Raw genomic sequence first — 20,656 nt, 5'->3', positions numbered from 1 at the left:
ATCTGTACCTGAGACCTAGCCCTAGCAGCCCCACCTCTGGGGTAGGCAACCTTAGGGAAGTTAGTGGAAGAATTTGTCAACATAACTTCCACCTCCCTGAGAGCTGGATTTCCTCTGCTGAGTAGGCAGAGAGTATCTAAATGAAGTGCCACAGACGAGCCTCTGCTGCGTTTTAAATGTAGACATGTCCACAGAGCTGACTAGAGTCAGAGTTAAAGGCTAAAAGGGAACATCTAGTCTAATGCAGAACTTCAATTTTAGCCTGTTCTGTGCAGGTATCCGTCAAGATTTAGGGGATGCTGGAAGAGGGAGGTTTTCAGTGTGCTCTACCACTCCATCAATCAAAAAAACCCTCCTTCTCTAGACAAGGAACATCTGTCTATACATGTTTTTAGTTGTCTATAGTAAGGGGACGAAGCCCAAACAGTGCTTAGGTGCCTGTCTTTCATACATATGTAAGTGAAAGCTAGACACATCCATGCACTGTCAAGTATCCCCACATCTCACCTAACAAGGTCTGCAAGCTGCACAGGTTTGTTCCAAGAGTCAATCTTAAAACCATCCTGTGCTCAGACTATTACATTTGTATCTATTTTTTAAAGCCAACACCAATTTCTGGGATGAGGGGAGGGGAGAGAGAGAGTGAGGGGAGTCAGGGAATTACAGATGCTATTTTCATTTGTAAGGGTTTGGAGGTTATCTAGAAGTTATTTTTTTCCCTAGGGGGCTTAAATTGGACATTTTAAAATCAGACACATTCCATCACATCATGTGTTGTGCCCTTCAGTGAAGATTCCTAGAGGTCGACATTTCCTCTGATTTTTCCATCCATCCGTGTGTGGAACAAGTGTTATTTGTACAGCGGCATATGTGAATATGCACCACCACAAACACCCGCTGCCAGCACTGGGTGCTCTGCTAATCAGCTGGGTGGCACTTGAATCACTCCTGGGGGGCTGCCCAAGCTCACCGAGAACACTGCTCAGGGTCTACAATCATTTTAAACCAACATTGCTATGGAGTAGGTGGTTACATGATTCCCTTGAGGTGGTGACAGAGCGGATATTCAGCACCCTCTTGAAGGCCATTTAATTTCTTGCTGACAGAGCATTAGCACTGCAGATTTGAGCCATTTATCAGGACATTTCTAATAAATTGGGCTTAAGTCGTCTGACATTTGGAGGTGAAAGGTAAAAATCTGGTTAACCCCCCCAAACCAAAACAAACATGTCAGCCACCAAGTCAGTCTACAGTCTGAGGCACAGATACCAAACAGCAATGTGGTTATCACCACAAATGCAAGCTCCTGTGCAGAAAATCTCTCTTCTGATGGTCTGCCATCGGTGACACAAGCAAACAGCAAGTCCTCATGCTCCAGAACCATCATAGTAGAGAAAAGCAAGACAGACTTGCTAGGCTCCTTGGTTGCAGACTCCTTAGCCCACTCAAAGTTGTATTGCAGCTGGAGTCTTGAAACCCGAAAGCCAATATGCTGTGTGTCCCAGTACCAAGACAATGCATCAACCTGAGCTGTGAACAAATTGCTTATTTGCTTTAATCCCAGTTAAAATACTTGACCTTTTGACCAGAACACAGTGTACAGCTTCATACTAACGTCTATGTACAGCATATCTTCCAGAAGTTCCCCAAGGACTAATTGCGAAAGTTTAGAGCACCCATGATAAATGTTTCTTGCCCACTAACAGCACAAGTTAGGTATGTGTTGCCAACATGAGCCCTGGTGCTAAAAATACCTTTTAGTATGCGGAAAAAAAGATTTCTTATGAGGGTGGAGGATGGGTTGTCTGTCTGTTTCCAGAAATTATTCCGGAAATACGTGAATCATTCTGAGAATACTCAATACTAGGTGCTAATAGGAGTGGGGGAGTTTTACATTTATATCTTCACGATAACTTCTGTCCTATTTTACTGAATAACATTCCGAACCAGGCATATCAGAATCTTTTGTCTCCCAAAACACAAAAATTAGCTTCAGGGAGCACTGACCCACACGAACAGGCGAGGTTTTAAAAGAAGTATATTTACCCCATTAATCCTCCAAAAATCAGGCAAGGTAATTTTTTTTGTCATCCACCTTATCTTTAGCTGAAATTTTGCATACTGCTCCTCATAAGACCACACTTAATCAAGTAGAAATTGAAAGGCTCTGCCTAAGGAGGAGACATTGTATGTCCCACAGAGAGTGACCTGGAGTCTTTTAGTACTCCATTTAGGACAAAGGACTCACCCAAATTTTACCTGTACATTAACTGGAAATTCAGAATATCTCCATGTCAATAATCTCATCACAGGAATGAAGAGATATCCTGCCCATATTGGCAGGCAGCATCAGTATAATTAAATCGATGCAAAATTCCCCTTTTTTTTGGGCAGTGGAGGGTCCGATTTAAAAAAAATGCCCCTTTTAAATAAAGGAGGATCAAGGCAATGGCCTACAGATAAAAGCCTGGACTTCCTGAACAAGCTGACAAAAGGCTTTTAGATTTCACCTTCTACAAAATGAATGAGGTTTTTCCCCCCATAAAGAAAGCATATGAATGTAGTTGAGAAGTATAGAGAAAGGGGAAGAAATAACAGCTTCCTAGAGCTGGACGGACTTGAATTCAACTCCTCTGTCATGTCTGTGGCCCTGACCTAGCAGGCCTCTAAACACTACCAAAATAAAATGTTAAATATTAATAGAGAGATCTAAGAGTATACAAAAATCTCTAATGCTTTTTTTAAGAAAGGCAGCGTATGTGCACCAGTGCTCCTCAAAGACAATGCATTAGAGGTCAGACATCATACAAGCTTATGTTTGAATAGCACAGAGTTCACAAGTAGCAACACAAGACTTAAGATTAATTGTATCTCACACACACACACACACACACACACACACACACACACACACACTAACTACTGCATCAGCATTTCAAGTGTTCCTTATACTCACAGAGATATCCTTGTACAGGTGAACCTGGTCAAACTCAATGCCATGGTTTATGAAATAGTCGATGACAGATGAGAGCAGGGTCATTTCAGGAAGGGAGAAGATGTCCATGAATTGTTTAATTGAAGGACCCTAATCAAAAGAAAAAACGTATTAGATGTATTAGAAATTCAAGAGAGCTGGGAGCATGGTGTTAAGAGTTCAGAAGGCTTTCCTATGCCAATTAAAGATGAAGTGCATGGCTGGGTTCCAGTCAAGCCCTGCAAGCTAATTAGGACTGGCTCACATCAGTTTTCTGATGAGACCTCCAAAACACACCTACCTACTGCTAGACGTGTCAGTAACTTTGGAGGGGCAGGGGGGAGGGGGCAGACTCAATGTCATCCTGAGGTCTCTTCCAACCCTAGGATTCTAATACAGTAGGTAGCACTCTGCACTTAAATTAGGTCTGTGTATGCACACAGGTCTCCTGACCTCTGTGGTCACATAACCACAGCACTTCCTACAAGATATGGTGACTTAGCCAACTGAATACAGAATTCTTCACTTCCCGACCAGCTCTGCTGTAGAACACTGCAGTGCACTGGGAAACTAGACGGGCTAAAGGGATCCTTCTCAATTCCTCTCACTCATCTCACAGGACTGCCAGGAGGCTTAATTAAATGTTTATTATGCATTTCAATATTCTTGGACGCAAGGCATTGAGACGTCAAAGTATTATGCTTTAAATACCTCAATGAGGTTTCGGATTTAACTGATCAAGAAGCAATAAAGTTATTTGAACAATTTGTGCCCAAAAGACAACAGGAAACTCCTGCCACACAAGGTAATAAGAAAGAGAGAGAAACAGTTATAGGTGTTTTTGAAAAACAGCTAGGAATTAGTGTTGTTCTAATCTTCAAGTTTCCACTCAACTCCGGAATGAGTTTATCATACAAGTTATAAAATTAGTAACAATTAAATGACTGTGGGCCTAATTTGGCCCTTCTATGAGCAGATGTTACTCCATAGCTTGCATCTTCAAACAGCACAGCTTTTGGACCACCAGTTCTAGTTTAATGCAATTTACTAGCCTTACCATAGAATATTAGGGGTGGAAGAGACTTCAGGAGGTCACCCCTGCTCAAAGCAGGACCAACCCCAACTAAATCATCCCAGCCAGGACTTTGTCAAGCTTGGCCTTAAAAACCTCTGAGGATGGAGATTATCACCTCCCTAGGTAACCCATCCCAGTGCTTTACCACCCTCCTAGTGAAACAGATTTCCCTAATATCCAACCTAGACCTCCCGCCCTCAATTGCTCCTTATTCTGTGGTCTGCCACCACTGAAAACAGCCTCTCTGCATCCTCTTTGAATCCCCATTTCAGGGAGTTGAAGGCTGAACTCAGCCCCCCACCACACATGTGCTCTTCTTTTCTGCAAACTAAAGTCCAGTTCCCCTCAGCATCTCCTCATGAATTGTGCCCCAGACGGCTAATTTTGTTTGTCATCCACTGGACTCTCTCCAATTTGTCCACATCCCTTGGGGGGTGCACAAAACTGGAATCAATGCTCCAGATGTGGCTTCACTTGTGCCAAATAAAGGGGATAATTACCTCCCTCGATCTACTGGCAATGCTCCAACTAATGCACCCCAATATGTCATTAGCCTTTCTGGCAACAAAGGCACACTGCTGACTTGTACTCAGTATCTCATCCACTAATCGCCAGGTCCTTTTCTGCAGAACTGCTGCTCAGCCAGTCGGACCCCAGACTGTCTGTGAGCTTCCTCAGATTTCTTTTGACCTAATCTTCCAATTTGTCTAGGTCACTCTGGACCCTACCCCTTCTCCTACCCTCCAGCATACCTACCTACCTTCCCGATTTTCCCCTCTGCCCTGCTTCTAGTCATCCACAAACTTGCTGAGGATAGAATCCATCCCCTCATCTAGATTAGTGAAGATGCTGAACAGAACCGGCCCCAAGACTGACCCCTGGGACACTGTTTGATACCAGCTGCCAACTAGACATTGAGCTGTTGATCACTAACTATTGAGCCCGACAATCCAGCCAGCTGTCTATCCAGCTGCTAGCCCCTTCATTCAGGCCATGCTTTAACTTGCTGGCAAGAACGCTGTGGGAGACCATATCAAAAGCTTTTCTAGAAAGAAGGTAGATCACATCCACTGCTTTCCCCATATCCGCCGAGCCAATCATTTCATCATAGAAAGCAGTCAGGTTGGTCAGCCATGACTTTCCCTTGGTGAATCCATATTGACTGTTCCTGATCACTTTCCTCTCCAAGTGTCCCAAAAAGGATTGCTTGAGGACCTGCTCTAAGCCTTTTCCAGGGACTGGATTAAGCCACCAGTCTGTTTCCCACAGTCTCCTCCTCCTGCCCCCTTCGCCCCCTTTAAATAAAGATGGGCACTAGATTTGCTTTCTTGCAATTATCTGAGACCTTTCCCTGATCACCACAAGCTTTCAAAGAAAATGATCAATAGCTCTGCAATCACATCAGCCAGCTCCCTCACCATGCTTAGCTGCATCAGCTGGACTTGTGCATGGCCAGCTTTTCTAAAGTCCTTAACCTGTCCCTTCACCACTGAGGGCTCATTTCCTTCCCATACTGTGCTGCCCAGTGCAGCAGTCTGGGAGCAGACCTTGTCTGTGAAGACAGAGGCAAAGGCAAAGTCACTGCATCCCTTTCTGACATACTAAAATGAGAGAGAGATTCGCAAATCTCTCCTGAGAGCTGCAGATGAATGAGTAATTCAGCTTGTCTTCTGACTAGTGCCAGAATGACTCTGGGAATAATTAAAGACATCTGGCGACAGAAAAGCAGTTTGGGAAGGGCTTGGAACTGCTCAAGACTCTAGCTAGCTACCAAGGATGTCTATCCACTCGCTGCATAGCTGAGAGCTGGAAGTCTAGCCCTCAAACAAAATTCCCTAGCAAATGGAGACCCATCTGCTTAACATTCTCCTGCAGTTCCATACCAATACAGTAGCATGGAAAGCACATGTGAAGTCAACAGCTAGGAGGAAGTGGTTATGAAGACGTATTCCTGTCTGGGAAGAGGGCAAGTGCTGACTAAGAAATGTAGCCACAGTAGACATCTTACATCAGGTACAAGAGTGTTTCCAGAAAAATTCTAGATGTTTAATGCACCCCATCCTATGGTGACAAAACCACTACCACAGAACTCAAGGAAAGCAGCTTCTCCTCATCCACAGCCAGCCATAACGGAGGGAAACAACGTGCCCGTTTCTCAGGCCAGGCCATAGGGACACAGTGCATGTAGGCAACCAGCACAGAGAGTTAAGAGGCTGCTGTTCCATTTCACCCCAGATGGAAGAGTACACTGGTTCAGCCATTGCAGAAGGGATACCTATTACAAGAGTGTCTGAATTTTAGCCGACAGCTACGTTCGATTGGGATTGGCATTAGGAGACTCACGTTGAGACCTTTACTCTTGCAAAAAACTGTGAAGCAATTGTTAATGAGCTGAAGTAATCAGGACCAGTTTTTACATCTCACTGAAGAGAGCATGTTCTTTATTAATAGCTTTTGTTATCTTTTGATCCTTCAGAAGAAATTTAATTATATTTGTTGTTACACAAGAGCACTCTGGCACTAAGCTCACAAGAACACTGAATCTGCCAGGGTATGTCTTGACTACAGGGTTTTTTCGAAAAAAAGTAGCCTTTAAAAAAAAAAAGGCATCTGCGTCTAGACTGCAGCTGTGTTTCCAAAAGTAAATTGAAAGAAAGCGGCAGTTTTTTTGATTGCGGTAAACCTCATTTTACAAGGAATAACGCCTTTCTTGAAAAAAAAATCTGCCCGTAGTCTAGACGTAGCCCCCTATTTAATCTGACCATCGGTCCATCAAGGTTAATGTCCTGGTTTTGGCAGAGGTCAGTAACTGATACGCCAAGGAAAACCAAGACGCATGTATATAGCAAAAGAATGTATAGGATTGTGGGAAGAATTGATTTCTGAACCTCCTGGCAAGGAAATCCTGACTGTAGTGTAATCGTATAGACTTTAATGTCAGCAAGGACAAAGTGATTTATTTATATTTTAGCTTATTCAGAGAATTACCTAGTTCCTTTTAAAAACCTAGTTACAGCACTTAAGTCCATGCCCTCCAAAGTACATTCCACCGAGTAACTGAATACTTGGGAATTGTATAACAAGGAGGTAGGACTGATCAATTTCTGCTATGATCTCTACAGCATAATTCATATACTTCAGTTAAGCCCCATTCCATTCTAATGCTTCTCCCTTACATGCTTTAAAAAAAAAAAAAAAAAAAAAAAGTCAAAGGTAGAGCCCAATATTGCACCTAAGAAGATGGGTAAATCCTTACCAGCAGACCATCCATGGCCACTAGCGGTCTCAGCTTGTCAAAAGATACTGCAAATATGCAGCTCAAGAAAGAACACAAATGGGTTTTGGAATTGATTTTGCTGCCTTTATTTAAGTGATTGAGGGAATTTCTTCTCCTTTACAGCAAGGCCCAACAAAGGAGTTTAAAATTTGTGCATGGTGATTTTAACAAACCCCTTGCAAGTCTAGGTCAAGAGGCATGCCAAACATGTGTGATGAACTGCAGGAGTTTAGGAAAAATCTGTTTTAATTAGAAAGCAATCAGCAGAAGCACACACACACAAAAATCCCCACATTAGTTTTAGTTCCTCAAAGTACTTGTAGGAACTTTGGACTGATGTATATTAGAATCAGAAATGTAGTGCACGTCCAATTCTTCCATTATGTACTTTATTTTATTCAGTTGGTATTTAATGGCTTATAATTGAATAATTCCTTCAAAGAATACTACAGACACAAGGGCTGTGTCTACATTGGCACCCTTTTCCGGAAATGCTTAAAACGGAACAGTTTTCCGTTATAAGTATTTCCGGAAAAAGCACGTCTACATTGGCAGGATGCTTTTCCGGAAAAGCACTTTACTTGGAAAAGTGTCCGTGCCAATGTAGACGCGCTTTTCCGCAAAAAAAAATGACGATTGGGGCTTTTTTGCGGAAAAGACTACTGGGCTGTCTACATTGGCCCTTTTCCAGAACAGTTTTCTGGAAAAGGACTTTTGCCCGAACGGGAGCAGCATAGTTTTTTCCGGAAAAAACAATGAAAATTTTACATTAGATCGTCATTGCTTTTCCGAAAAAGCAAGCGGCCAGTGTAGACACAGCCAAGAAGTTTAAGTTTGCATTCAGCAGTGAAAGATACAGCAGAGATGACTTGTTCAGTCAGAAACAATACCCAATGGCAGATCAGAGACTTGCTGATCTCCTGGTGTTCCCAACCACACATTCTATGCAACATGTGTTGTGGTGTTTGGAATAATTTTATTAAAAGTCTGGAAGGGAAAAGAAAATAGACTCTCCGCTATTTAGGATCAAGATTAGCTTAGACAAGTTTGTCAAAACTGTTTAAACAATCTGAGGAGAGAAAATTCCAGTTTTTCTAGTTCCATAAAATAAACCTCACCTCTCTAAAACTGAAGTGCTCATCTTAGCTCATGGCAGTAGCCAGAAAAAGCATTACAAATATTCGACCTTACTCCATGTAATAAATTCATACATGCTTGGGCATCAGTCATCTGCCTACTAGCAAGGGTCAGTAATAAAAAAAAATAAATCTACTACAGATTGCCCAGCATGTGAGCAAAATTCAGTTCCGATTCCCAATAAGGACTGGCGTACGTTCTGTGATTTTTTTGGGAGGGACGGAAGGAGGGGGGCAAGGGAGCGGCTTTGGAAGTGCATCACACGCGTACAGAACTGAAGAGCTCGGTAAAAGCTGAAAAGCCGGTTTCTCTCCAACAAAAGTTGGTCCAGAAAAAGAGGTGACCTCCCCACCTTGTTTCTTGCACGTATAGTATCACTGACTGACTCCTGAACAAGCCAGGTCCTCATTGCTCACCAAAGAAAGATCATTTTGAAAGAGGGGAGAAATTAAAAAGAAAAAAAAAATAACCTTAGTGTAAAAAACGGGAACTAAATGGAAAAAGTTATAATAATGTTAACGCATCCAAGAGTCAGCAAAGAAAGGTCGCTAGTTATATTAGAGCCCAAATACTGTAGCTAGACTTCATACTTAGGACAAGTGAGAGTCTTAAAAAAAATTAAATGTAATTTGTGAATAGCAAATTGTAAGAGTGCTGGGTGTATAGATATTTCACATTCTAAACATACATAAGAAGAAGTAACTTCAGAACTGTGAATAATTCTTGGTCACAGAGTATTTGCTTTTCCAAGGGACTAACAGCTCAGATTAGCCTCTCTGGTGATACAGAAATCAAAGTGACCTTGGGTTGTTGACTTAGCACAGCTGACTTAAAGGGGTATTACTACAGTGTTTTGAGGAAGCCTGCAGTTTAGCTAACAGATGATTCACCTATGCCAGAAGAACAAGTTGAGGGTGGGATTTATGAACTTATTTTTTCCTGCAGCTTCCATGGCATGAAGCAAGCTAGTTCTTCCAAAAATAACATTTGATTCCAGCCCATCTTCCTTTCAGCCAATGAAGACAAATCTGAAAGGTTCCAGTGGAAGAAACTCACTGTTGCCAGACTCTGCAAGAGTGAAGCTGATCTACACAGAATAATTAAAAGCAGTTTCTGGAGCCCTATGCAGAGCTGAAGGATTTCTCTGTTTGTGCTGCACATACATGTACTTGAATAATAATCCGGCCTCAAGGTTAGCCGATGTGCATTCATTCTCTGGGAACAGTGTTCAAGCCAAATGGAAGTGTTAAAGCCAACATACCTTTGTATTTAACATTTATCAAGTTCCCCAGAAAGAACACATTCCACCAGCTTTACTTGAATGTTCTTCAAGGATGATCATCTTTGCACATTTTGGTATCTGCATTTCATAACTTTACAATATAAAGATCAATTTCCCTTTGCTACTTAGGTGTGGGGAACAGGAGAGGAAGTGGGCCACACACATTTATGATACATGAAATTATGATGGAATTCTGTGAAGTTGCAGGAAGTTCAGGACAGTTCTAAAAACTTCCCCTCAACATTTTCTAGGCCTATTCTCTAAGGACAGGGGTGTGCAATCATTTCTAAAAAGGGTGCCACTTCACAAATTTCTGGAGTGGCCCCCAGCCACGCCGAAAGGGGCAGTGCTTCCAGCAGAAGGGGCGGGACCAGGAGAGGTCATGCTCCCTCCTACAGAACCTGATTGGCCTAGGGATGGGGGAGCCCATGTAGTCTTTGCCCCCCACCTCTGGGGCCTAGAGAGAATTGCCAGCTCTTAAAACAGCAGGCAGTTCCTTCTAGGTGCTGTGGCAGGAGACGACTTTGCATGCTCCCCCTGGTCCGAGGCCAATCAGTCCCTCACCCAGACCCTGCCAGGGGCATGCAGTGGCCAGACAGAGCTGTTTTAAAACAGCTAGTGGTTTCCTCTAATGCCGCACACCGCAGCCAGGGGAGGAAACTTCATGCACTCCCCCGTCCCCAGGTCTTGATTGGCCTGGAGGCAGGGTGGCTGCAGACTGGAATGCTGAGCCGATTCCAGTCCGTGGAGGTGCTCTTGCCCACCCCTGTATAAGAATGACCAGACTAGGTCAGACCAATGGTCCATCCAGCCCGGGATCTCTAGCAGTGGCCAGTGCCAGACATCACAGAGGCAATGAACAGAACATAGCAATTACTGAGTGACTCATCCCCTGTCCTCCAGATTCAGTAGCCAGCAGTCAGAGGTTTAGGGGCACCTGGAGCAACGGGTTGCTTCCCTGAGCACTGGTGGCTATTAGTCAAGATGAATCTCATGTAATCCTGCCAGTCATTTATAAGCAAATAAAATTCAGAGTTCCAGCTATGTGATATGGTACCATTTAAAACCTCCATTTAGCACCAACTAACAAGCCTGAGAGGGAAGTCTCTGTCCTCAGAGCCAGTACAGCCCAGGTCTTATTATTCATCATTTGGAGCTCACTAGTAAGCTGGGATGCTTATTCATTCGAGAACACACACACACACACACACGTTGCCTCTTTACAGAGATCAACTGCTGTAACGTGGTCTGAGGACCGCCATTAATGCGGCAGGCTGGATTTGAATGAGTAATCTGAATGTGAACACGACATACACTACCAACTTTCCTTCGGGCCCCAACCATTAAAAAAAGAATTTCCACAGGCTATTCCCAAATTCTATGCCTCCTTGAACAAGCTCTGAGTAAAATTCCACTGAAGTAAAATGTGGTTAAACTGACAAGTGCTATCCTTTTCTAATCCAAAAGCAGCTACTGGCACCATCACTTACTATATAAGAAGTAATGCTCCTAGAGGATAGAAAAAGACCAAAAATCAGTTTTAAAGGATGTACAGAAGGGCTGCCTATATTACCTTGCCATAGAAGTCACTCATTTGGTACAGCGGGATGTGCTGGGTGCCACCATACAATTCGATAATCTCTTCATCAGGCACCGGCTTTAGCCCTCTACAAAAACAAATTACACAAATCACTGCATTGCTAAATGTTAGCAGCCACTGGGTGCAAAGCCAGAAGGGAGTGTGAAAATATGGTTACTTTCTTTTATAAAGTTATAAGCTCCAAAGGGGAGAAGAAATGGATTGTAGCATGAAGTCTGTTTTGATCACCACATGGCATTTCCTCATATGCACAAGTTTGAAAGAACAGAGATAATCTTCCATAGGATTTTTTTTAAACAGGTAAATACGCTCTAGCTTGATTGAGAAGTTTCTCTATAGTTTGAGTTAGTCAACATGGGAAAGGTTCCTTATCGGTCTCTTTCAAAGAGGGCATGCATCATTGAACAGATATGGCTGGCTTTCATCTTGCCACGAGGCCAGACTATTGACTTCTCTAGTACTTCTTCTCAGAGATACAGCACATGCAACAAGGACCAATGTACAGTCTAAGTTAGTCAGTACTATATAATTAAGACTCCAGGTAATTATTGTATTACCTTATAATGGTGAAAAAAATGTGATGGCATAAGGAAAAGTTTCATGTAGCTTTGTATAACTTGTGCAAATATTTTAAACGCCGAACAGAAGCTAAAATTATAATCACCATTAGTTTTAGCTTTCATAAGCCAAAACGACTGTCTCTGTAAGACTAGAGAACCTGGCTAGACCTCACCTAATGTGCCCCTAGTATTCAACCAATCCATATTTATGTAGTTTTTTTGCAAGCTATTTACTCAAGCCAATGATGGCTCTTTCCTTCTGACTCAACAGATCAGAATGTTATCTTTGAAAAGAGTTATTTAGGTTAGTCTATTTGTTAAAAGAAAATTTAAATATTTATACAAAGTCATCTTATATAAATAGCTTTACAAAAATGATTTGAAATAACCATTTTATACAGGTTCACTGATGTCCCAATGCCTGGGAACCATAAACAAGGCAGTGTTGAAAGAAAGAAATTGTCTTTGATTTTGGAACTCTGCCTCTCGTAATCTTGTGGTTTTAGTGTAATCAGAGCTTAACTGCAAAGAGGCGCTGTTCCACAAGTCAGGTCTGTGCTCAAAAACTCAGGAAACAAAAAACCCACACCATTTTGAGAACTACTTATATTCAATCCTAGGAATAATAAAAAAAAAGTCCAGGAAGTTTATTTATTGGGGACAGTGCAAGATGGTTCCCTACTGTGGAGTCCCTCATGCTTTGTTGGGTCTGGTTCAGATATATAGGATATTGTTATGGTAGGAGAACAGTCAGAATGATTTAATTTTTTGTAAAAGAGGATTTTCTTGCTTTTACCATAATATTGTTTAGAGTCAAATCCAATGTACTTACTTCCACAAACTGTTTTTAAGAACTGCCAAGAGAGCCTGTGACTTCAAATGGGACACATAGATCTAGACTGTAATTAAAATGAACTCATTGCAATCAGCAGGTATTTGCTCAGATTAGCACCTCAAAAATTGGCCCTTACTGATTTAATTCCTTAATTTTAAAAAATTCCCCTGCACTGTCAATTTGTTTGGCAGAGCTGAATAGATGCATAGCATCAATATTTAGACCAGCCTTCACTGCAGAGAGTAAGTGCAAGGTCAGGGGATTTGTACATATGCATTGAGTGGAGAATCAGGTCCCCTGTACAGCACTGCTGTTGGGAGTTACACGTTCTTAAGAGATATTACACCACTGCCCCACTCTTGCGATCTTAGGGGAAGGGCTGAGATATGCCTGTGTCCCACAGCGTGATGCAGAGAGGCATGCTTCCATCCAAACTGCATACAAATAGCTCATGGCAGCATTCTCTAGCCACCTCACCCGCTTGGAACATTGTGCATTGGCAGCAACTTCTGGGCTTGTCCCAATCCAAAGAGGCTGGGGAAGAGGGAGCAGGGAAGCAGTCTCCCCCCCCCCCAAAAAAAAAAATTAACAGTGAGATGTCACTGTGGCAGAGAAAAAGGATGTTGACACCCATTTGTTACTTAGTTTAGATCCCAGTCTTGACAATTCTGCCCATGACATGAATTCTGCCCTTCCCAGTCAAATGATGCTGTATATTGTTAACACTAAGGCACAGTTGTTATTGAAGGTGCTGAGAGCAGCAGTGAAAGTCTGCAGACCTATGTATGGGAGTTGGAAGGGGAGACACAGAATAGACAAATTCAATCCTGAAAGCTTCACCATGCCCCCTCAGTATAAATGAATTATTTGCTAAACATTGGCAAATGGTTGATGTCCCAAAGCAGACTTTAGAGGAATGGTGTGGCCATTGGCCATCAGTTGTCTGTGACATCATGTGGAACCAGCCAGCAAAAAAGAGCAAAATATGATATTGCATTAAGGGCTTCCGAGTTTTTACTTTGGAGCATTTGCTCGTTATATTTCTCTGTAGCCATCTCCTGGCTTCTAAAAGGAGGGTCCTCAAGTCAAACCCTGCAAGGTGCTGAATTGGTTCAAGTCTCCCAGGCAAGTCAGTAGGACTGGCTGGAGTTTATACAACTAGACAGGATTTGACCCTGAAGAGCTTTTATATGAAGGGTGTCACTCCAGCTGCCAGGATGCAGCATGTAGCGAAAGAAAGAGGGTGGCCAAAACAAACTGTGTTGGCATAGCAATGCTCTGTTCAAAGACTTCTGGCTAGTTGTTTAAGAAAGGAACTCCCTATTACTTGTCTCTGCACTTGACTCAACTCCCTCTCCTTCCTGCAAGAAAAATTCCATTTTTAATCTCCAAACAGCTTTCCAGCACAATCCTTTCAGATAGGCTTTTTTTCATGTACAGACAGTTGTAGGAGAGTGAGTCTTTCCTTAGTTCAATGACTTAGTCAGAAAAGCTGTCCTAGGTAGACTCTGCAACAACTTGCAGACTTGGTGGGCAAGTGATCAGATGTGTCATTGTCCATACAAGAAATTACATTCACTCCCACACTTAGCTCCATATGCTTAACAAAAGCAGCCACCTGTACCTGCATGTCAGGCAATAGCTTGGAATCATTACTCAGCAAGTGGAGACAGGATAAGCTAGAGAAGGGGACGTGTAAAGCAAGCACTTAGCAGACGTGAGATTTTGCACTCCATCTTCAGCGTGAACCCTGGGGGCATTTAGTAAGTGCATTCATATTTGACACACCTATATGCAGTCCCCAACTGGACATAATGGAAAGCATCAATCTTCATCAGAAGACTCTGTGAGGAGAGAAAGGTGCAGAGACATTATTGGTAGTATGTGGTATAACTTAGCCACGAAAAACAGTTTAAATGTTTTGTTTTGTTTTTTTAATTATTTCTTTGGGACATCAATAGAGAGAAATTAAAACTAATTTATTCTGAATGTATCTTCAAATTGTGCTTAAATCACTTCGCTCTTCATTGAAGCATTTAAGCAGCATCATAGGGAAAAATGCCAAATTATGATGAATTGAAGTATTATTTAATATTACATTCCAATTCTGGACTTAGTGCAGACTTTTTCAGGAGGAAGAGGAAGGAAGTAGAGCAGTTCTTGAACATTAAGACAATCCTTTGTGCACACATAGCAAGTGAGGGGCTTATGTGTAGGAAGCTCTATAGCAAATCAGGTTTTACTTAAGCAGACTAATAATTCAAAGTTTTTTTTTGCCAAATCTTATTTTCTTTTTGCACTATGCACAAGTTCCAATTATTGTATCAGAACGGGGGCATTAGGCCTTCCCTCTTTTTGAATTAATCTTCCTTATTTCCACGGTATTTCTTCTTTTATTCCCCCCAACAATACGCAATAGCCAGAATGGAATTTCTTAACCAAGGGTAGCCTCAGAGACTAACCCAGAATCAAAGGTAACAAGTGTAGTATCAAAACGATCTGTCCCTTCATCACTGAGTGCAGGTTACATTGGCCCCGACGTTCCTAAGTGAAAAGGCACTCCCATATCTAGCATAGTGGCATACTATTGTCAAGCCTCCATTCCCAGCTTTGAGCAGGAATGAGCAGTTATGCTCAAAGTACAGAGGCAGCACACTCCTTTCACACAGGGCTTTTCATGTGCTTTCAAATGAGAAGCGAGGCAGCCTACACTAGTACCCACCCACTGAAAGAATAGTTTACTTGGCGTATGAGCAACATGTACTCTTATTTCAGAGATCTGTGCTTGGATAGTAGCCAGCAGAGCACAGAAAATGATCTGACAACCTCTTCTGCTGCAAAGTCAGAAGCTACATTCAGGGTAGTTTATCAGTTTGAACATTACAGCCTAGCTGAGGTAGAAGACAGCTTGGGAAATCTAAAATGCTGGCATTGCTCTTTAAAAGGGTACCTTGCATATTGAATCAATTCATACCTGCCCCACAACCCACCCCTCTGCTCCCTACTGAATATCAAGCTATTTGACTGCAACAAGGTGATGCCACTTTAAGCACGGTTCTTTAACATGGTTGTCTAAAGTTACTGAAAAGAGAGGGTTAAAACAAAAAGTGTGCACTTCCTTTGGGTACTCCTAAGGTACATACATCTCTTGAACATTGCAAGACTTCAGAAGGAAGGCCCAAGAAGCTACAAAGGCTTAATGAGTTGTTCCGGCACTTTGTTTCCAGTACTTGAAGTAGGAAAATTTTAAAATCTCCCTTTCAGTGAGCAACTGCTGTGGCTACAGAGTCTTCATTGACTTAAAAGTTATTAAAGTAAGACAGAGATGTAGCCAGCCTTTTTTATATTAGTTCCATTTGTCCCAAGGAGTTTACAAGAGAACCTATGCAGGACAGATACAACAATCCCCACTACATATTCTGAAAGCTGTTCTACCAGATGTCATCATTACAGGACAGAGACGGCATTGAGTTAAGTGACAGGCAGATCAACACTGTGCAAGGGAAAGCAAGTATGACATGCAGAAAATATCATTCACCTTTTGTACATCATAATGAAGCCCTCTGATGGCAAATCCCGGAAGATAATCATATTTCTTGAGTCCTTCTGGATACTGAAAAGTATTTCACGAGAAAGCAGTTAGTCCAGGTAAGCCATACCAGGTAACTAAGGCAGTTTTTCATGGGACAAGAGACTGAAGAGTTTGGCATACAGAATCAGGCCCATAGTCCATCAAATCCCAGAACCCTCCATCCAACAGTGGCCTGCATGTACCCAAAAAACCCTGAAGTAATTACCCAGATCTCAGATTTTACAACCTGGATGGTTTGCTGGGGCATCTGATCCCCCAAGTCCTACAGCAAACAGCCAGGACCCTGAAAACAGTTACTGCATCTTGAGATGGGTTTGGTAAGGGGATTTTGAGCCTATCATATAGGGGAGGTTTCTCCCCAAAGAGCATGAGAAAAAGCTATACCAAGCCACCAATTTCTGAATGACTTTAGTAAGCTTTGGCATTTTCTTTTTTTAATAGAAAAGCTATTTCTAATTTGCTGTTCTTGTTAGAAACTGCAGACCGTGAAATATCTCAGGGCTCTCTTCCCAGGTGTGCAACAGACAACTGCATTGTGTCTGCTGTTGCTCAGAGCTCCATCAAGCAACCACCAAGTAAAATGTACATAGTGGAGTGCTTTTCTGGGTAACATGAAATAAAGAGTCTTGTCAGTTGTGATGTAGTGTCAGCATGTTGCTGGTTGCTATGCTTGGGCTGTGGATGACCCATACTGGCCTGTCTGTAAGCACTGCCCAGCGAGGGGTGCCTTGAGGGCCCCCATGACAGTGACCGAACTGGTCCTACCAGTTAAGGGAAGGGACGGAACAAAGGAAGTGAGTGTTGGGGGAAGGGCAAGTCTTTGGCGGGAACCATGAAGGAGACAGACTAAGGAGGGGGTTGGGAGTGTAGGGACCCAGGCACCCCATCTCAAGGGGTCTGAGGCATCCTGGCCCGAACTCCTATAGCCACATCACATCTAGGCTGTGCTATATCCTGGAGAAGCAATAAACCCTCCTCTATTCTACTGACTAGCAGAGCCTGTTCTTGCTGCTACGGAGCTGCAGGATTGGGGGGGGAACCCCAACACGCTGTCACATCAGTTTCATGTTGCTGCAGTTGGGGGAAAACACAGGCAATTACTGGAGCTAAGCAGTGGGGGATGACACCCCCCCCATGCCCCGATTAGGGATATTAACGAGTAGTCAACTATCCGATAGGCATAAGTTTATAGGGTAGTTGACTGGAGTATCGACTACTCGTTCCTCCCACCCTCTTGTTACCTCAGAGAGGCAGCAGGAGGGAGAACAGGAGCCAATGCTGGGGGAAGCTGGCTTAAAAGCTGGTTTTCCCCAGCACTAGCTCCATGGTGCCGGCTCCTGAAGCTACCCCCGCTGCGGCTCTCCATAGCGGTCCTTATCGACTAATCATGTAGTTGATACAATTTGTACTGACTGCACAATTAGCCAGAGAACCGCAATTTAACATCCTTAGCCCCTATGAACTATGAACTATGTAAAAGGGAGGGCTAAGGGCATGGGGCTTGAGAAAAGTTGAAGATTCAAATCCTTCTGCAGCCCCTGCTCTCTCACCTAGTCACAGTCACAGGCTGGGAAATGGGTCTAGTACTGGAAGAGCATGGAGCTTCAAGTTTCAGACACTCTCTAGCTCTGCACTGTGCCACACGGGCGGGCAGGCTGGATTATAAGGCTAGTGGGCCAGATCTGGCACATGCCAGATCTTGCCTGCCCCTACTGTAGCCAGACAATGAGGTAGATATTCTAATAACCTCCATTCTCCCCAGCATCTGGGACTCTTCAGAGTGTTCTCCCTGGACCTTGCTAATACAGATTCTCTCTCTACCTGACTAGTTTTTCATGGCTGCCTCTGGCTAGTTGGTATCTGCTGAGTTTTCCAAGTCCCAGTAACTATAGACATTAGTCGATATCATGCATTCATTCCCCATTTTAAATTGCTAGCATCTAGGCCACCCACAGACTGCCTATTTGAATTGCCAGTGAGTTGAGTCATATGGCTCTTAGCCTACAGTGCACAGACTGTTCATGCTGGAAGTTACATACAGAATAGGACTGATATTAGCCAAGTTCCCTAAAGAAAGATCATAAATAGGTTGCATTTATACTGGACTGATCCCTACATACCAGAGATCCTAATACGGTAGAGGTGGTAAGCTGGAATTCTTTAGATGTAAAAAAAAAAAAAAAAAAAAAAAAAAGAAGATGCTTAACTCCTCAGGGTCTTCTGGAAATCCTAGCATAAATTGTTTCTTTTGATAATTTTTTTCCAGCTTCCACCCCAATTTTAAGATGGATTGTTACAGGCCACAGCCACGTCCCTCCACTTAGTTTTACGCCATTGGGAAAGAACAGGAAAGGCACAGGAAATGAGGGAAGGAAAGAAAGAGAGAGATGAACGTGAAGTCCTAAATGACAGAGGAAATGCCACTGCAAATCACATATGTTCAGGACACTAGGGAAAATATTGCAGCTTCAGCCACACATACAGGAATTTGTGTATACTGGAGTCCTCAGCTTTGCCCTTTCTTAAACATAAACCTGACCAATAAAACAAGACAAGAGAACACAGACATATCCAATGGTATATTTAAGATATTACTCTAGAAAACACGTTAAGTTCCATATAACTGTGAAATACAAGTACTGTATTACCTTGCTGACACTAATTATAAAAATAAAATCACTTGTTTCAAGGGCTACATTGGACCATCATTAGCCCAAGACTGGCTGCGGCCCATCTTCTGATCTGGGATTCAGAGCAAAAAGGGGGAAGAAGACTGATAATTTTAAGTAATGGCGAATCTTTGAAGATTCTCAGACATTTACAAAAGTTACAAGAAGTCCCAAGGAAGAGATTAGCAAACAGTGTCAGTTTCATAAAAAAAAATTAAGTATCATCATCATAGACAGTTTATACACACACACTGGTAACAAGTAAACTTTACTGAGAATGCTTTATCAAAAGGTTGAGGAAGAGAAAGCAGTAAGATTAATGAACAAATCCCATCCTACTACCAGAAATTTACCTTGTACTGTTCAATTAGTATGTCTCTGGCAGTGTTGAATATCATAGAGTGTAATAAGTTAGAATATTGTGCTAATGTATAATCATAATCAAAGCCATAGATCTCAACATCTCTTAAGCTGATCTCATTATTTGCGTAGATAGCAGCAGGGTTAAGGAGACTGCAGACCCCTGGTGGAAGCAAATCTGGAAAGGGAGGGAAAAAAGAGGAAGCCGTAAGTTATTGGAAGCAGTTACTTTGTAAAACAAGTTTATTTTCCTCCTTCCAAGGAAAGATATTTGTAACCCTGCTGTCAAAGTCTAATCAGGTTGGACCACCCTTGGGACCTGATCTGAAGGAGGGAATTGGCAGGGGACATTCCCATAGCCTGCAATTAACCTCCCAGGATGCTCCCCATCCCTGCAGTTGGCTCCACTCTGGCCCCACTGTCACTGGGCTCCAACCTGCAGGGCTTGGACTTGGGCTCTGGCCTGCTGGAACTCCCCAGGACAGAGCATCCCAGACTCTGTGGCCCCGCTTTTCCCCCGCCCGGGACAAGGTTCACCTGTCCTGCTGCTGCCCCTCCGGCCTGGGCTCCCCAGAGTCAAAGCTTGCTGGCTGTCCTGCTTTTGCCGCTCACTGGTCCCACTGCTGCTCTGCCTGACCAGGGCTCCCCAGGGATAGGGCTCCCCAGCTGTGTGGCCCCATTTCTCCCCCACCTGACCACAGCTCCCCAGGGATGGGGTTTGCACGCTCTGGCGCCGGGGTTCTGATCCAGCACATCGTTGGTCCTGCCAGACCACAGATGCTGACGGACCAGAGAATCTCAGATTTCAGAGGTTCAACCTGTACAAAAACGACTGAAATATTTCTCCCCACCAAAAGGCATTATCAAGTTTCTAGCCATGCCTAGTGAACATGGAAACTGTTTAAAACAAGATTATCCATTACAAGATGTTACTTGAGTTCGATAAAGATTCTACATAACCTCAAGTAAAATGGATTTGGGGATTTAAGCCTGACAAAATTTCTGTATCACAGCAGCTAGCCCTGTGCTGCTGTGCAGGATGTGCTCTGTTACATACATCCTTTTGTTCATATTTTAAACCTCCAAATAATCTAGACATCAGTTGTAAGAAATCCAGAGTTATTAAATCAAAGACCTAGAAAGAAGATTGTTTGCGCCATGAAACTAGAAAGACGTCACATAAGAGAAATTCAGATTTAGCCTAGTTGGTTATTTTGTTTACTCTTACTTCTCTCTGCTTCCCTACACACTTGAGAAAGATAATCAGAACACACACACACACACACACACCCATC

General features: G+C 42.9%; 1 protein-coding gene across 1 annotated transcript in view; it reads right to left on the bottom strand.

The window, feature by feature from the left end:
- NT5DC2 (5'-nucleotidase domain containing 2) overlaps positions 1-20,656 on the bottom strand; it is a 67,020-nt gene that overhangs the window by 32,977 nt on the left and 13,387 nt on the right. The window contains exons 2-6 of the mRNA XM_075939415.1: positions 19,355-19,539; positions 16,279-16,353; positions 14,529-14,584; positions 11,319-11,412; positions 2,957-3,085 (exon numbers count right to left, since the gene is read on the bottom strand). Of these exons, the coding sequence (XP_075795530.1) occupies positions 2,957-3,085; positions 11,319-11,412; positions 14,529-14,584; positions 16,279-16,353; positions 19,355-19,539 (539 nt within the window). The remainder of the gene's footprint in view (positions 1-2,956; positions 3,086-11,318; positions 11,413-14,528; positions 14,585-16,278; positions 16,354-19,354; positions 19,540-20,656) is intronic.

This window comes from Pelodiscus sinensis, chromosome 11 (genome assembly GCF_049634645.1).
Source record: "Pelodiscus sinensis isolate JC-2024 chromosome 11, ASM4963464v1, whole genome shotgun sequence".
NCBI classification, from domain to species: Eukaryota; Metazoa; Chordata; order Testudines; family Trionychidae; genus Pelodiscus; species Pelodiscus sinensis.
Note: the sequence above shows the minus strand (reverse complement) of the source record. Positions and strands in the feature narration are given on the sequence as shown.